Below are 15751 nucleotides of genomic sequence, written 5' to 3' on the forward strand. Positions count from 1 at the left end.
AATCCTTTTACCAAAGGTATATTTTACTTTCCTTATACACTTTGCACATAAACTGTTTCTTCAGTAGTACTCAGGAGGCCTTATTACTTTTAAATTACACAACATTTTTTGAATAAAATTTTTTATAACATTTTTTCTTTCACAACTTTCGCAGACAATTCTTCAACATGTCTCAACTTTCTGACTTATTACAAACATTTTTTTCTTTAAACAACCAGTTAATTTATTTCAGGACAAGAATTTACCATATAACACTCTTTTTACATAAATTCTGTCTCCTCCCTTTTTTTTCCTTTTTTTTTTTGTGAAGATAGCCATTCTTTTTTTTAAAGCAAACTTTCTTTATGTCTGTGGACTAGACTATCTAAGGCCACAAGATTAGAAGTTACTATAATACATGTTACACTGTTAACTTTTGTTGAAAACCTTGTAAGTTTGGGATTTCATTTATCCTTTGCTATTAATAAGACTTGGTTAGTCTAAATTAACTTAGAATTGGTATAGATGGCCTTTTTGTTTATTTTTTATTTTTTCCTGTTAGCAAAACAGCTGCCACTACAGATTGAATGCATCTAGGCCATCTGTGGGTTACTGGGTTAAGGATTTTTGATAGGAAGGCCTCAGTGCTTTCAGGATATGCCCTTGTTTACACTGACAACAAATTGGCATTAGAGTATTACAGAGTTACAGAAAATACTTTTAATTATCAATTATAGGTTTTAAATTTACCTTGGCTTTTAAAGGAATAGGGTATACTGGTTTTTTCTTAACTACTTGTCTATTTCTCTTTCTTTTTCTTTCTCTCTTTCTCTTTTTCTTTCTTTCTCTTTTTCTTTCTCTCTTTGACTTCTGTCTCTCTTTCTCTCTGACTTTCCTTTTGCCTCTGTCTCTTCCTCTCTTTCTGCCTCTCTCTTTGTCTCTCTCTCTCTTTTCTTGACTCCTTCTTTGTCTCTCTGTCTTTTCCTCTCTTTCTTTGCCTCTTTTTCTCTCTGTCATTTTCCTCTCTTTCTCTCTGCTGGTCTTTCCTTGCCTCTGCCAGCCACTTATGCTGCTGTTCTCTTAACTACTGTGGAAGGGAAGTGGGTCTAAAACCAGTTGTAACTGTCTGTGTATGGAAACTGGTCTGGGTACCCTGGCTTACAGGTTACCTTGTGCCATACCTTTGAAACAAGGGACCTGTCCAGCCTTCCTTCTGATGGCCAATCCACCTCTAATGCTGGCCAGTCTATTTCACACAAGTTCCAAGTTTTCCTGGTGTCATAGTAACACCGTAATCTCCCTTAAATCCTTTCTTGAAGTTTTTCAACATAGTTCCTAGTCGGACAGGCTTACTTTGTGCCTGACCCATGTCTCCTGTAGACAAAACACCATGCTTACACCACACGCACACAACAAAACAAAGAATGGGTAAAAAGGGCACACACATACTTTTACAGTTTATTCCAAACCAGAATCAAAACCAAAATCAGAATATCAAGAAATCCAAGCCAGGTCAAAACCAAAACCAAAGTATCAGGCAATACAAGTCAAGTCAAAACAAAACCAAAGTGCCAGTACAGGCACGTCGTGGGTGATCAGGCCACGCTTCCACTCAAATGGAGTAGGCAAGTTCCCAAGACCAGTCCTGTCAAGCAATTCAAACTAAGTCAAAACCAAAACCAAAGTGCCAATAAAGGCATACCATGGGTGATCAGGCCCCGCTTCCACTCAAATGGAGTGGGCAAGTTCCAAAGACTAGTCTTACCAAGTTTTAGATGTCCGAACTCCAAGTGCCAGTTCCTTCCTTGTGTTCAGCCACTGCGTTGATCCTCCACGGGGACCTGCCACACACTGCTCTGGCGAGGTGTCCCACCAGGGCAAATGCCTACCCGGGAGCACTCTCAGGATCCGCGTTGCTCAGGCTGGTCGGAGTGCCCCACAGGGATGTCCCACAGGGCAAGCTAAAGCCACCTAAGGAGCTGCCTGGACCATCCGCCAATCACCTCACTTCCCAGTCAGGGAACCAAGAAATGTAGCAGGAGGAGCGGTGGACCAAACTCCTCAGACACCAAGATAGTGAAGGGAGTGGCTTTAATCAGCTGGGAGCATCGACAGGCTAGTGTCTTAAAATCTGAGCTCATCAGGTGCTCAACTCCTGTCCCCTNCTCTGGCGAGGTGTCCCACCAGGGCAAATGCCTACCCGGGAGCACTCTCAGGATCCGCGTTGCTCAGGCTGGTCGGAGTGCCCCACAGGGATGTCCCACAGGGCAAGCTAAAGCCACCTAAGGAGCTGCCTGGACCATCCGCCAATCACCTCACTTCCCAGTCAGGGAACCAAGAAATGTAGCAGGAGGAGCGGTGGACCAAACTCCTCAGACACCAAGATAGTGAAGGGAGTGGCTTTAATCAGCTGGGAGCATCGACAGGCTAGCGTCTTAAAATCTGAGCTCATCAGGTGCTCAACTCCTGTCCCCTTTTAAGGGCTCACAACTCTAGGGGGTCTGCATGAGAGGGTTGTGATCGATTGAGCAAACCGGGGGGTCCGTGACAGGGTCTGCGAGCACCGGTGGTCAGAGTGAAACAGAACAGAACGGGAGGTTTCACAATGTCCTTCCATACAATGTCTGGAATCTTTAGATAACAACACTTGCCAGGTCAGGGGTCGAATTTTAACTACCAGGCTTAGGTCAGGCAGGCCTAGGCCTGGTTTTGGGTCTGGTTCTTTGGTTTCGGGTCTGGTTCCTAGGTGCCGGGCTACCTGCCTTTAGTTTTGCTTCTCTTTCCTTTTCTGAGTATAAAACAATGTGAGAGGGTCTCTCTCTTCCCTCAGTTCATTTGGTGAGGTCATGTTTTCCTGGACGGTGTTGATGCTAGTAGATGTTCTCCAGTGTCTGGGCATTGATGACTTAGGCATTTATTGTAGTCTTCATTGTCAGGGCTTATTTGTACCTGGCCTTCTTGGGAAGGTTTTCCAGATATTTGAAGGACTTGGGTATTATAATCTAAGCTATATCTGCTTTAGGGGGCACTCCAAACCCAGTAATGCTGTGGTTCTTGCAGACTCATAGAGGTACTGCCTTGATGGTCATGGACAAGATATGGGAGAATTCTCTGGATTACCAGGCAAGGACTCTTGTTCTCTTCCTTTACTTTCTCTCAAACAAAGAGTCTCTCTCTGTGTTCTGAGCCACCTAAAGCTAGGGTGGAGTAACCCAAGCACCCCTGTGGCCACAACTACTATGACTGTGCTGGGTCAGACCTGAACCCAGCATGGCACTTGGACTCACCCAATGCCTGCTATTTTCACTTCCTGGCTACTGCCTGTGTTTGCTCTACACCCTGGGACTCTACAATCAGCCAGTAGCAAAGCCAGTCAGGCCTGTGTCCTTCCTTTCAGGGCAGTGAGGTCCCCCAGGCCCTGGTTGGGTCTAGAGGTGCCATATGGGAGTCAGGGACTAGAGTCAAAAACCTTAGACGTCTATCTGATGTTCTGTTGCACTGCAGATGAGCTGGCACTCAAACTACAAGATGCAGTCCTTCCCACTTTTCCCTCCCCTTTCCAAAGACAGAGGAGCCTGACTCCATAGCCACCATCACCCCAGGTCACAAAGAGTACTGCCAGAATACTGCTGATGCCCCTTAAGGCACAAGATTTCTTAAGTCAGTTTGTGGTGGATGCTGCCTGGCCTGAGACCCACCCTTTAGGGCAGTGGGCTCCTCTCTGGCCCAGGGCAGGTCCAGAAATGCCATCCAAGAGTCAAATCCTGGAATCAGGGACCCCAAGAGACCACTTAGTGCTCTATCCTCCTATGCCTGTGCTGGTACCTAAGGTGAAAGACAAAGTCCCCTTTAGTTTTCCCTCTGCTTTTCTCAAACAGAGGGAGTTTTTTTCTCATAGCCACCACAACTGATAAAGTGCTGAGTCTCACCTGAAGCCAGCAAGTCTCAGAGGCTCATGCAAGACCCTTGATGTAGTACCTGGGTATCACTGCTGGTTGTTCAGGTCCCAAGGGCTCTTCAGTTAGCAGGTGATGAATGCTGCCAGTTTTGGGTCCTGTCCTTCAAGTCAGGGGGTTCCCTTCTGGCTCTGAGTATGTCTAGAAATGACATCTGGGAACTAGGGCCTGGAATGGGGGCCTCATGACTCTGACCTGTGCCCTGTCCTGCTGTGGTTGAGCTGTTACTCTCCTCAAGCAAAAAGAAGGGGTCTCTTTTGTAACCTCAAGATGTGCAGCATGGGGTTAGGTGAGGGTGATGCCAGCACGCCTTTGGCTGCCCCAACTGGTGTCTCAGTATGTCATGTGCCCACCCAGTTCACTGTCTCTGGGCCTAGTTCAGCTCTAGGACTCACCTAAGGATTTCAGTCCTTATGGCCTACACTGCCTTTCAAGTTTACTTGGACACAGAGGGCACTGCAGCCCTCAGTGGCGAGGTTTGCAGAAACTCAAATTCGTACCGATGGAATGGGCATTTCCCCTCTGGCTTGGGCTAATTTAAATGTTCCCTCTGTGGCTGGACATCAACTGAGTTTAGTCTGGTTTTCCTTTCCAGGACAGCACTGAGTTCAGTGCCTCAAAACTGCTGTGTTCTCCCTCCCTCAGTGCCCAGAGATGCTCTCTGCCCCACTCTGCCACTTCTGGGGTGTAGGGGAGGGGTGGCGTTAGTGACTCAGGACTATTTTTGCTTTTTTGTGTTTGTTTGTTTGTTTTTTACCTCTTCTGTGCTTCTTTCAGTGGTGTGAAGTTAAAACCAGGTACTATGAGTCTCACCTGATTTTGGGTTCTTATGATGGTGTTTTTTTTCTGTGTAGATAGTTTTTAACTTGTGTTTGGGGATGATCAATGGAGCCTTCTATTCTGCTATTTTGCTCTGCCTCTCTAATTCAAATATGTGGTTAACTTTTATAGGGGTTCCATGAACATTTGAAAAGAATGTGTGTTGTTTATAGCAGGAGTCCCCACCCCCAGGCCATGGACCAGTATGGGTTCATGGCCCATTAGGATCCAGGCCGCACAGCAGGAGGTGAGCGGCAGGCTGGCAAGTGAAGCTTCATCTGTGTTTGCAGCCACTCTCCATCACTCACATTACTGCCTGAGTTCCACCTCCTTTCAGATCAGTGGCAGCACTAGCTTCTCATTGGAGAGCGAACCCTATTGTGAACTGTGCATGCAAGGGATCTAGGTTGCGTGCTTCTTATGAGAATCTAATGGCTGATGATCTGTCACTATCTCCCACCATCCTAAGATGGAACTGTCATATGCAGGAAAACAAGCTAAGGGCTCCCACTGATTCTACATTATGGTGAGTTGTGTGATTATTTAATTATATATAACAATGTAATAATGATAGAAATAAAGTACACAATAAATGTAATGCACTTGAGTCATCCCAAAACCATCCCCCTCCCCAGTCTATGGAAAAATTGTCTTCCATAAAACCAGTCCCTGGTGCCAAAAAGAATCGGGACCACTGCTTCATAGCATATGAAGTTATACACCTGAGTATGAAATAAAATGTATAAATTATATTATTCAGATTATACCTTTTTTTGACCATTTAATTTTTTACTGCTATGTTGTTTGACATGTAAGCATCCTCTTACCCCATAGAACTTTACTGCGATGTGAATATTTTATCCCTTTCAGTTCTAATTCATCATTTTTACCTTGAATTCTGTGTTTGCAGTTAACATTACCATTGCTACTTAATTTTGTTTGTATTTCTTAGACATATATTTTCTCATCTCTTTATTTTCCATATTGTTAAGACTTTTTGTTTGAGGTGTTTTGTTTTGAACAATAACTTAGTGATGTTTTCTTTTGCCCCAATCTGATTATGTTTGTCTCTTTATAGAGAAATTTAACACATTCACATTTGTTGTGGTATTTGTATTTTATTTGGTCCCTATTGCTTTTTGCAGAGTAGCAGGTGAACTGGGGGAAAGTAAGGTTTTTTTTTTCTTTTCTGTCTTGCTGTATTGATCAAATTTTCTTTATTTGTCTCCCTTCCTGCTAGAGATTGAGAAGTTCTACTACTCAGTTTCCCCTGCCCCCAAAATGATACATGAGTGTATAATTTCTAAGGTAAAACTTTTAAAATTCACGGTTGCCACATAGGTGCCATAATTTAACTATGCGTAGAATGCTGCAGTCTATGATCTTTTTCTCTCAGAGTTCTGTAAGTGTTACCTCACAATATTCTGACATTTAGGGTTGATGATAATCACATTCTCTTTCTTTTGAAGATAACTTTTTTTTTTTTTTTTTTTTTTTTGACATAGAAACTCTAAAGCTTTTCTCTTTATTTTTTGGAAAGTTTTTTCACATGCCCCCAACTCTTTGTGTCTTATGTGCTTCCCCTTAAGTTTGGAAAAATCTTTGCACAATGTGTCATTACTAATTTTGATGTTTGAAAGATTCATGCCACTATGCATTGCTTCAGTGCATAGTAGACTTTGCACTGAGTTTTATTTGGGTAATCAACTTTTCATTTCCATAGTTTCTTATTTTCATATTTCTCCTTTTAAACAAAAGCCTGCTGTTTTATAATCAATGTACATTCCTAACTTTTAACATTTTGTTGGAGTATAATTAACATGTAATGAACTGTATATGTTTAAAATATATAGTTTGATACATTTTGACATATGTATGAAACTGTGAACCATGAAACTATCACCACAGTCAAGATAATGAACATATGCATCCCTTACCAAAGTTTCCTTATGCTCCTTTTTAATCATTCCTGCCTCTAGACTGTCTTCAGGAAACCATGGATCTGCTTTCTGTCACTAAAAATTAGTTTGTATTTTGTAGAATTTTAAGTAAGTAGAATTACACTATGTACTCTTTTTAAAAACATATTTCTAGGCCAGGTTCAGTGACTCACGCCGGTAATCCTAGCACTTTGGGAGGCTGAGGTGGGAAGATTGCTTGAGGCCAGGAGTTCCAGACCAGCCTGGGCAACATGGTGAAATCCCATCTCTACAAAAAAATCTAATAATTAGCCAGGCATGGTGGCCTGTGGCTGTGGTTCCAACTACTCAGGAGGCTGAGGTCGGGGGATCTCATGAGCCCAGGGCATAGAGGCTCCAGTGAGCCATATTCACACCACTGTACTCCAGCCTGGACAACAGAGCAAGACCCTGTCTCGAAAAAGAAAGAAAGAAAGAATTTTTTTAATTAAATAAATACAAATGGAAACATATAGCCAGGCATGATGGCTCATGCCTGTAGTCCCAGCTACTCAGGAGGTGAGGCAGGAGGATCACCTGAGCCTAGGAGGTCAAGGTTGCAGTGAGCCAAGATCAAGTCACTGCACTCCAGTCTGGGCAACACAGTGAGACCCTGTCCTCAAAATAAATAAATTTAATTTAAAAATTTCTAGGCCAGGAGCGGTGGCTCAAGCCTGTAATCCCAGCACTTTGGGAGGCCGAGACGGGCGGATCGTGAGGTCAGGAGATCAAGACCATCCTGGCTAACACGGTGAAACCCCGTCTCTACTAAAAAATACAAAAAATTAGCTGGGCGAGGTGGTGGGCACCTGTAGTCCCAGCTACTCGGGAGGCTGAGGCAGGAGAATGCTGTAAACCCGGGAGGCGGAGCTTGCAGTGAGCTGAGATCCGGCCATGCACTCCAGCCTGGGTGACAGAGCAAGACTCCGTCTCAAAAAATAAAAAAAAAAAAAAGAAAAAAATTTCTAAATGAAAATTTCAAACATACAGAAAAATAGAGAACAATATAATGAACTACAGTACATCTATTACCTACATTTATAATATTGTTTTGGTGGTTCATGTATCTAATTTTTAAAAGTAAATTGGCTTTATTTTAAGTTTTGTAAGTTTTCTAATTAATAGACTTTATAAACTGATATGGTTTGGAATTGTGTCCTCACCCAAATCCTATGTCAAATTGTAATCCCCAGTGTTGGAGGAGGGGCCTGGTGGGAGGTGACTGGTTCATGGGGGCAGATTTCCCCCTAGCTGTTATCATGATAGTGAGTGAGTTCTCACGAGATCTGGCTGTTTAAAGTGTGTAGCACCTTCCACTCCACTCTTCTACTCTGGCCATGTAAGACGTGACTCCTTCCTCTACCTTCCGCCATGATTATAAGTTTCCTGAGGCATCCTCAGCCATGCTTCCTGTACAGCCTGCAGAACCGTAAGCGAATTAAGCCTCTTTTCTTTGTAAATTACCCAGTCTCAGGTAGTTCTATGCAAGAACAAACTAATACATAAACCTGAACAGCAGTTTTAGGTTTACAGAAAAATTGAGCCAATATTATAATGAATTCTTATAGATGCCCTTTGCCCTGCATACATTTTCCCCATTATTAACATTTGCAATAGTGTGGTATATTTGATACAAGTAGTGAACCAATATTGATATGTTATTATTGACTAAAGTCCATACTTTACATTAGGGTACATCCTTTGTGTTGCACAGTTCTCTGGGTTTTAACTGTGTAATTTTTGTTTGTTTGACGACTTTCACTTACTATAATTATTTCAGGATTCATTCATGTTTTTATGTGTATCATGTGTTTGTTCCTTTTTGTTCTACCTTTTGTTTATTCACATGTTTATGGACATTTGAGTGTTTCCAACTTGGAACAAATTCAGATAAAGCTGCTATGAACATTCACGTGTAAGCCTTTGTGTACACATATGATTTGGGAAAATACCTAGAAGTGGAATGACTGGGTTATATGGTAAGAGTATGTTTAACTTTCTGAGAAGTTGGAAAACTGTTTTTCCAAAATAGTCATACTGTTTTTTATTCCAACCAGCAGCGTATGCGTTCTGGTTGTTCCACATCTTTGTCAATATCTGGGATTGTCAGTCTTTAATTTTAGTCATCTTAACAGGTGTGTTTGATATCTCAGTTTTTAAATTTGTATTTCCCTAATAATTAATGGTGATGAACATATTTCTTATTCTTATTGTCTATTGTCTATCTGTATATCACACATGGTAAGGTACCCATTTTCACATCTTTTGTCCATTTTTGTATTGTCTTTTTTTAATTACTCTGTTTTGAGAGCTCTTTATATATTCTGGATATAAGTCCTTTATCAAATATAAGATTTAAACATTGTTTTCTCTTTCTCTTAACATTGTCTTTCAAAGACCAGAAGCTTTTAATTTTGATAAAGTTCAACTTACCAATTTTTTAGTGGATCAAAATTTTGGTATTGTATCTGATAACTCTTTGCGTGACCCAAGGAGACAAAAATACTTTATGTTTTTTTTCCAGAAATTGTATCTTTTATGTTTTATTTACATTTAGATTTGTGATTCATTTTGAGATAATTTTTGTATGTGGAGTAAGATATGGATTCAGGTTTATGATTTTTGCATATGGATATCCATTTGTTCTTGCACCATTTGTTGAAAAGAATATTCTTCCTCCACTGATTTATCTTTTCACCTTTATCAAAAATTATTTGACCAGGCTGGGCTTGGTGGCTCATGCCTGTAATCCCAGCACTTTGGGAAGCCAAGGATCACTTGAGGCCAGGAGTTCCAGACCAGCTAGGAGTTTGAGGCCTCTCTAGAGATAGGGAGACCTTGTCTCTTTGAAAAAAAAAAAAGGGGGCATGGTGACACACGTATGTGGCTGTAGCTACTCAAGAGACTGAGGTAGGAGGACCTTTTAAACCTGGGAGGTAAAGGGTACAGTGAGCCATGACTGTGCCACTACTCTCTAGTGAGGCTGTGTCTCAAATAAAAAAAAATTGGCCAGGCACAGTGGCTCATGCCTGTAATCCCAGCTCTTTGAGAGGCTGAGGTGGGTGGATCACTTGAGGTCAGAAGTTCAAAACCAGCCTGGCCAACATGGTGAAACCCATTTCTACTAAAAAAAAAAAAATTAGCCAGGCATGGTGGCAGGCACCTGTAACCCCAGCTACTTGGAAGGCTGAGGCAGGAGAATTGCTTGAACCCAGGAGGTGGAGGTTGCAGCGAACCAAGATCACACCACTGCACTCCAGTCTGGGTGACAAAGCGAGACTCCATCTCAAAAAAAATAAAATAAAATTGACTAGGTATGTTTGGTTCTATTTCTGATCCCGCTCTGTATTCTGTTTTGTTAGTCTGTATGTTTGTCATTATACCAGTACTACACTGTTTTGATTACTATAGATTTTTTTTTTTTTTTTTTTTTTTTTTTTTTTTGAGACAGGGTCTCTGTATTGCCCGGACTGGCATGCAGTAGCACAGTTACAGCCCACTGCAGCCTTAACCTCCAGGGCTTAAGCGATCCTCCCACCTCAGCCTCTCAAGTAGCTGGGACCACAGCCATGCGCCACCACGCCTGGCTAATTTTTTATTATTTGTAGAAACAGTGTCTCCCTATGTTGCCCAGGTTGGTCTCGAGCTCCTGGCCTCAAGCGATCCTCCTACCTCAGCCTCCTAAAGTATTGGGATTACAGGTGTAAGCCACTGTGCCCAGCCTACTGTAGCTTTATAATAAAACTTAAAATAAGGTGGTATAAGTAGTCCTCCAACTTAGTTTCTATTTTTCAAACTTGTTTGATTCTTCTAGGTCCTCTGCAGTTTTCAAATATATATAATGAGCTATGCATAGTTTTTATTGCAGAACAGAAGTTGATTCATTACGAATAAATCAGTTATTCTTTAGTCTCAGGATTAAAACAAAACAATGTAAAAGAAAAAACTTCATGTGTCACACTTTAGGTAGACAGATATTTTCTTGCTAGGTAAATAATGTCAATATTCTGTGCCACATGAGAACTGAGCATAGAATTATGATTGCATTTTTATATCAGTTAAGGTCATTTGGTTCAAGGCAACAGAAATGAAATGGGGATTTATTGGGAAAATGCTGGGGTAGCTCATCAAAGTGGAGGGTGAGCTGCAAGATCCAGGGTAGCTCTGAGAACCTTTAGACATTCAACGTAAGTACTCACTGTCTTCATGATTCTATTAGCCTTTCTCCTTTGTGTCTCTCTGAGATTTTATTTTCCTAGGCTATTTCATGTAGTGGAGTCCATGGCCTCCAAGAAGAGGAACTTTCTCTACCAGCTCCACTAAGAAAAATTTTGGAAAGGAATCTGATTGGCTCAGCCTGGGCCACTTTCATTACTAAATTAGTCACCTTTATTAGGGAAATGGAAAACTCTAATTGGTGAGCTCTGGAGTTTAATGTGAGAAGGTTTTCCCAAACGAAGGGATTACTGTTGTCAGAAGTACTGAAAGTAGTTGTTGGGTACACAAACCCAATGGATATTCACTACCATGTACTATACACAGCTGAGAGAGAGAACTATTTGATGACTTCAAGCAATAGATTGCAGTTGGTGGGCTTTCTGAAATTCTCCTTGATACATACCATTTACCTTGTTTTCCTAAAAAAAAAAAAAAAAAAAAAAAACTAATCTATTCTCCTTAGGCTATGTGGCATATTATATATAACATGTAAAAGTTGCCAGTATTTACATCTTGGTTTTATATGTGAGAAATTATTGCTGTTACTGTTTTGTTTAAATATTATATGGCAGTCCATAATCTTCATTCATATTTTTCTCTACTTTCTCCTTTAGGGTGCTGGAAATGTAAACAAGAATAGACTGTTCATTCCCGATGGCTTTTAGTCTATACTAACATATTGTTTGTCATGGCATCCGAGACTGAAAAGACCCATGCTTTACTGCAGACTTGTAGCACTGAATCTCTTATTTCCAGCCTTGGTCTGGGGGTATTTTGCCTCGTAGCTGACAGACTTCTTCAGTTTCCTACAATTCAGCAAAATGACTGGCTTCGTGCTCTCTCAGATAATGCCGTACATTGTGTAATTGGCATGTGGTCATGGGCAGTAGTCATTGGAATAAAGAAGAAGACTGACTTCGGAGAAATCATTTTAGCTGGATTTTTAGCCTCTGTTATTGATGTAGACCACTTTTTTCTAGCTGGATCCATGTCTTTAAAGGTAAAAAGCATAGGCTTAATTTTTCTGGTATTTAATTTCCTTAGCACTGTTTTGCTGATCTTTACAGCATCATTTAGAACTAGAGAGGATTTGTCTTAAAATAGGAAACACATTCATTTAACCTTTTTGATCACTTAGTACTTCCCTAAAGATGCACACAAATACGTTGCTAATCAAATTATTTGCCATCACAAACTGCTATGGATTCACATAGAGCAAAGACCCATGAACTGTATGTACCTAAAGAGTTCAGTGCTGGCTTACAGAGGATGTGTTTAGCCAGGTCTTGAAGAAAGTATTAGCAAACCGGTTTAAATTAACAGGGGTCATTCTCAAGGCTATCCTAGTTCTTTTTGTATCAGTGTACTTTCTTCAGGAGCACACTTAATATTTCCCCCTTATTCTTTATGTTTTACAGTTAGTATGCAGCTCCTAAGTACTCCATAAAAGTTGAATAGCTTTAAGATGATTCCCAGTCCTGAGGAATGACTTGAACAGATTAATTCCCCCAGTCCCTTTTGGGGCCAAAGGCATGTATTTCAATTGGATTGGTTAGAACACGGTCCCTTGTGGAGAAATTGAGGAATTTCATTGAGGCATTCAGAAGTTTAGTTATATAGCTCACAAATGAACTAAACTTAAATGTTGGTTCAGATAATATTTTCTAAATGTCAGAAGATTTGCCTACATTTTATGTGTTTATGATCTATAAACATTTCAGGAAAGAAATCTAAACTCATAGAGCAAGAACTTTCTATTTCATTCACCCCTGGCCTAGAACAATGCCTGGCTTACCTAGTAGATATTCAGGAAATATGAGAAAAGTGAATGAGAAACATTCACTTTTTCCTATTATATGTCGGGTACCAGGTATTTCTCAGAAATTGTTTCACTTATTTAGAAATTTAATCAGTAAAGAATCAGTAATTGCTAATTAAAGACAAACTTTTGTGCTATAAGTAGAGTTAACATAACATTTTGTTTAAATTGAAATAAGAAGACTTGAGTTTGAATCCTGTTTTTCTGGTGTTAGCAGAGTACTTTCTTTTTTTTTAGTTTTATTTTAAATTTTTATGGATTTAGGGCCACAAGCATAGTTGTATAATGTGTATGTATTGCATAGTGGCAAAGTCTGAGCTTTTAGTGTACCCATCACTCTAATGCTATACAAATAGTATTTTATCTCTCACCTCTTCTCACCCTCCCACCTCTTGGAGCCTTCAATGTCTATTATTCCACTCTGTATGTCCATGTGTACCCATTGTTTAGCTCTCGCTTACAAGTGAGAACATGTGGTTTTTTACCTTACTGTTTCTGCATCATTTCACTAAGGATAATGGCCTCCAGTTCCATCCATGTTGCTGTAAAAGACATGATTTTATTATTTTGTATGGCCAAGTAGTATTCCCTCTTGGGGTCTCTAATGTCGATTATTCTACTCTGTATGTCCATGTGTACCCATTGTTTAGCTCTCGCTTACAAGTGAAAACACGTGGTTTTTTACTTTCTGTTTCTGCATCATTTCACTAAGGATAATGGCCTCCAGTTCCATCCATAAAATCAGACACGATTTTATGATTTTTGTATGGGCAAGTAGTGTTCCATGGTGTGATTATATATCACATTTTAATCCAGTCATCCACTGATGAACACTTACGTTAATTCCATGACTTTGCTATTGTATATAGTGCTGTGATAATCATACAAGTGCATACATTTTTTATATAATGATTTCTTTTTTTGTTGTTGTTTTTTGAGATAGGGTCTTGCTCTGATGCCCAGGCTGTAGTGCAGTGGTGTGATAACGGCTCACTGCAGCATCAACTTCTTGGGCTCAGGTGATTCTCCCACCTCAGCCTCCTGAGTATCTGGGACCATAGTTCACATGCCACCATGCCAGGCTAATTTTAAAAACATTATTTGTAGAGGCAGGGTCTCCCTATGTTGCCCCGTCTGTTCTCAAACTCCTGGGCTCAGGTGATGCTCCTGCCTCAACCTCCCAAAGTGCTGGGATTACAGGCATGAGCCAGTGTGCCTGGCAATAATTTATTTTATATAATAACTTATTTTCCTTTTGGAAGATATTCAGTAGTGGGATTGCTGGATCAAAAGGTAGTTCTACTTTTAGTTCTTTGAGAAATCTCATACTGTTTTCAGTAATTTATATTCCCACCAACAATGTATAAGTGTTCCCTTTTCTCTGCATCCTTGCCAAGATCTGTTGGTTTTTGACTTTTTATTAATAGCCATTCTGATGGTATGTGATGGCATCTCATTGTGGTTTTAATTTGCATTTCTCTGATTATTAATGATATGGAAGATTTTTTCATGTTTGTTGGCTGCTTATTTGTTTTCTTTTGAAAAATGTCTGTTCATGTCCTTTGCCCACTTTTTGATAGGGTTGTTTTTTCTTGTTGAGTTGTTTGAGTTCCTTGTAGATTCTGGATATGAGCCCTTTGTCAAAAGAACCCTATTTTCTCCCATCCTGTAGGTTGTCTGTTTACTCTGTTGATTATTTCCTTTGCTGTACAGAAGCTCTTCAGTTTAATTAAGTTCCCTTTTCTTCTTTAAGTTTTAACTTCTTCATCTGTAATATGTGGATTATAACATTACTTACCTTGTGGGGTTGTTGTGAGGATTAAGTAAGCATGATAAGTGACATGGCCTAGTAAATATTAACGGTAAATGGTCCAGGCGTGGTGGCTCACGCCTGTAATCCCAGCACTTTGGGAGGCTGAGGCGGACGAATCACGAGGTCAAGAGATCAAGACCATCCTGGCCAACAAGGTGAAATCCCGTCTCTACTAAAGATACAAAAAAATTAGCCAGGCGTAGTGGCAGGTGCCTGTAATCCCAGCTACTTGGGAGGTTGAGGCAGGAGAATTGCTTGAACCCGGGAGGCATAGGTTGCAATGAGCTGAGATCATGCCATTGCACTCCAGCCTGGGCAAAAAGAGCAAAACTCTGTCTCAAAAAAAAAAAAAAAAAGGAAAAAACAATAAATAAATGAAGCATTATAAAATATGTGATTCATAAATGTATTCATCTAGAATTTATTCTTTTATAATTTTTAAAAGCATTTGGGCTGCATAGCATATTTATCCTTTAATTCACTTAGAAGCACTATTGTTAAGAATATGAGCTATAGAGTTAGACAGACCCAGGATCAAATCCCAGCTATGTCACTCATTAACTGCACAGTATGGGGGAAGTGACTAGCGTCACTGCCTCAGTCTCCTCTGCTGTAAAATGCTACCTACCATATAGAGTTGTTATAAGGATCAAATGAGATAGTGCACATAAAGTACAGCATAGTGCTAGTATTAATCATTATTTTTGAATTAAGTATTAAAATATTTTACATTCACCATAAGGTGGTATGTGATTATCAGTAATAAATATCAAACCTGAATAAGTATTCGTGGCAGTGATCTACTTTTACTTCTGTGATTCTATGATAATTCCATTTTCTTTCATTAGTCATCGTTTTTCTATTAATAAAAAAATCAAAGGCCAGGCACAGTGGCTCATACCTGTAACCCCAACACTGGGAGGCTAAGATGGGAGGATCGCTTGAGATCAGGAGTTGAAGAGCAGCTTGGGCAACAGAGTGAGACTCCATCTATACAAAAAATAAAAAAACTAGCCAGGCATGGTGGTGTATGCTTATAGTTCCACCTAATCAGGAGGCTGAGGCAAGAGGAACACTTGAGCCCAGGTGTTTGAGATTACAGTGAGCTAAGATTGTGCCACTATACGCCAGCCTGGGCTTTGAGACAGCAGAAGTCTCTGTCTAAAAAAAAAAAAAAAAAAAAAAAAAA

The 15751-nt window shown here is 40.3% G+C and overlaps 1 protein-coding gene across 4 annotated transcripts in view; it reads left to right on the forward strand.

Moving 5' to 3' along the window:
- The window catches only part of TMEM267 (transmembrane protein 267), a 42602-nt gene that overhangs the window by 21819 nt on the left and 5032 nt on the right, over positions 1 to 15751 (forward strand). For 3 of the 4 annotated variants that reach the window (XM_017895967.1, XM_017895971.1, XM_017895968.1), the window contains one exon: positions 11545 to 11930. In XM_017895967.1, coding sequence (XP_017751456.1) covers positions 11619 to 11930 — 312 coding nt within the window. In that variant the 5' untranslated portion in view covers positions 11545 to 11618. Of the gene's footprint in view, positions 1 to 5196; positions 5281 to 11544; positions 11931 to 15751 lie in introns of those variants that run through there. The other variant, XM_017895969.1, reaches the window with a different exon arrangement.

Source organism: Rhinopithecus bieti, unplaced genomic scaffold, assembly GCF_001698545.2.
Source record: "Rhinopithecus bieti isolate Rb0 unplaced genomic scaffold, ASM169854v2 scaffold_28024, whole genome shotgun sequence".
In the NCBI taxonomy this organism is placed as follows: domain Eukaryota; kingdom Metazoa; phylum Chordata; class Mammalia; order Primates; family Cercopithecidae; genus Rhinopithecus; species Rhinopithecus bieti.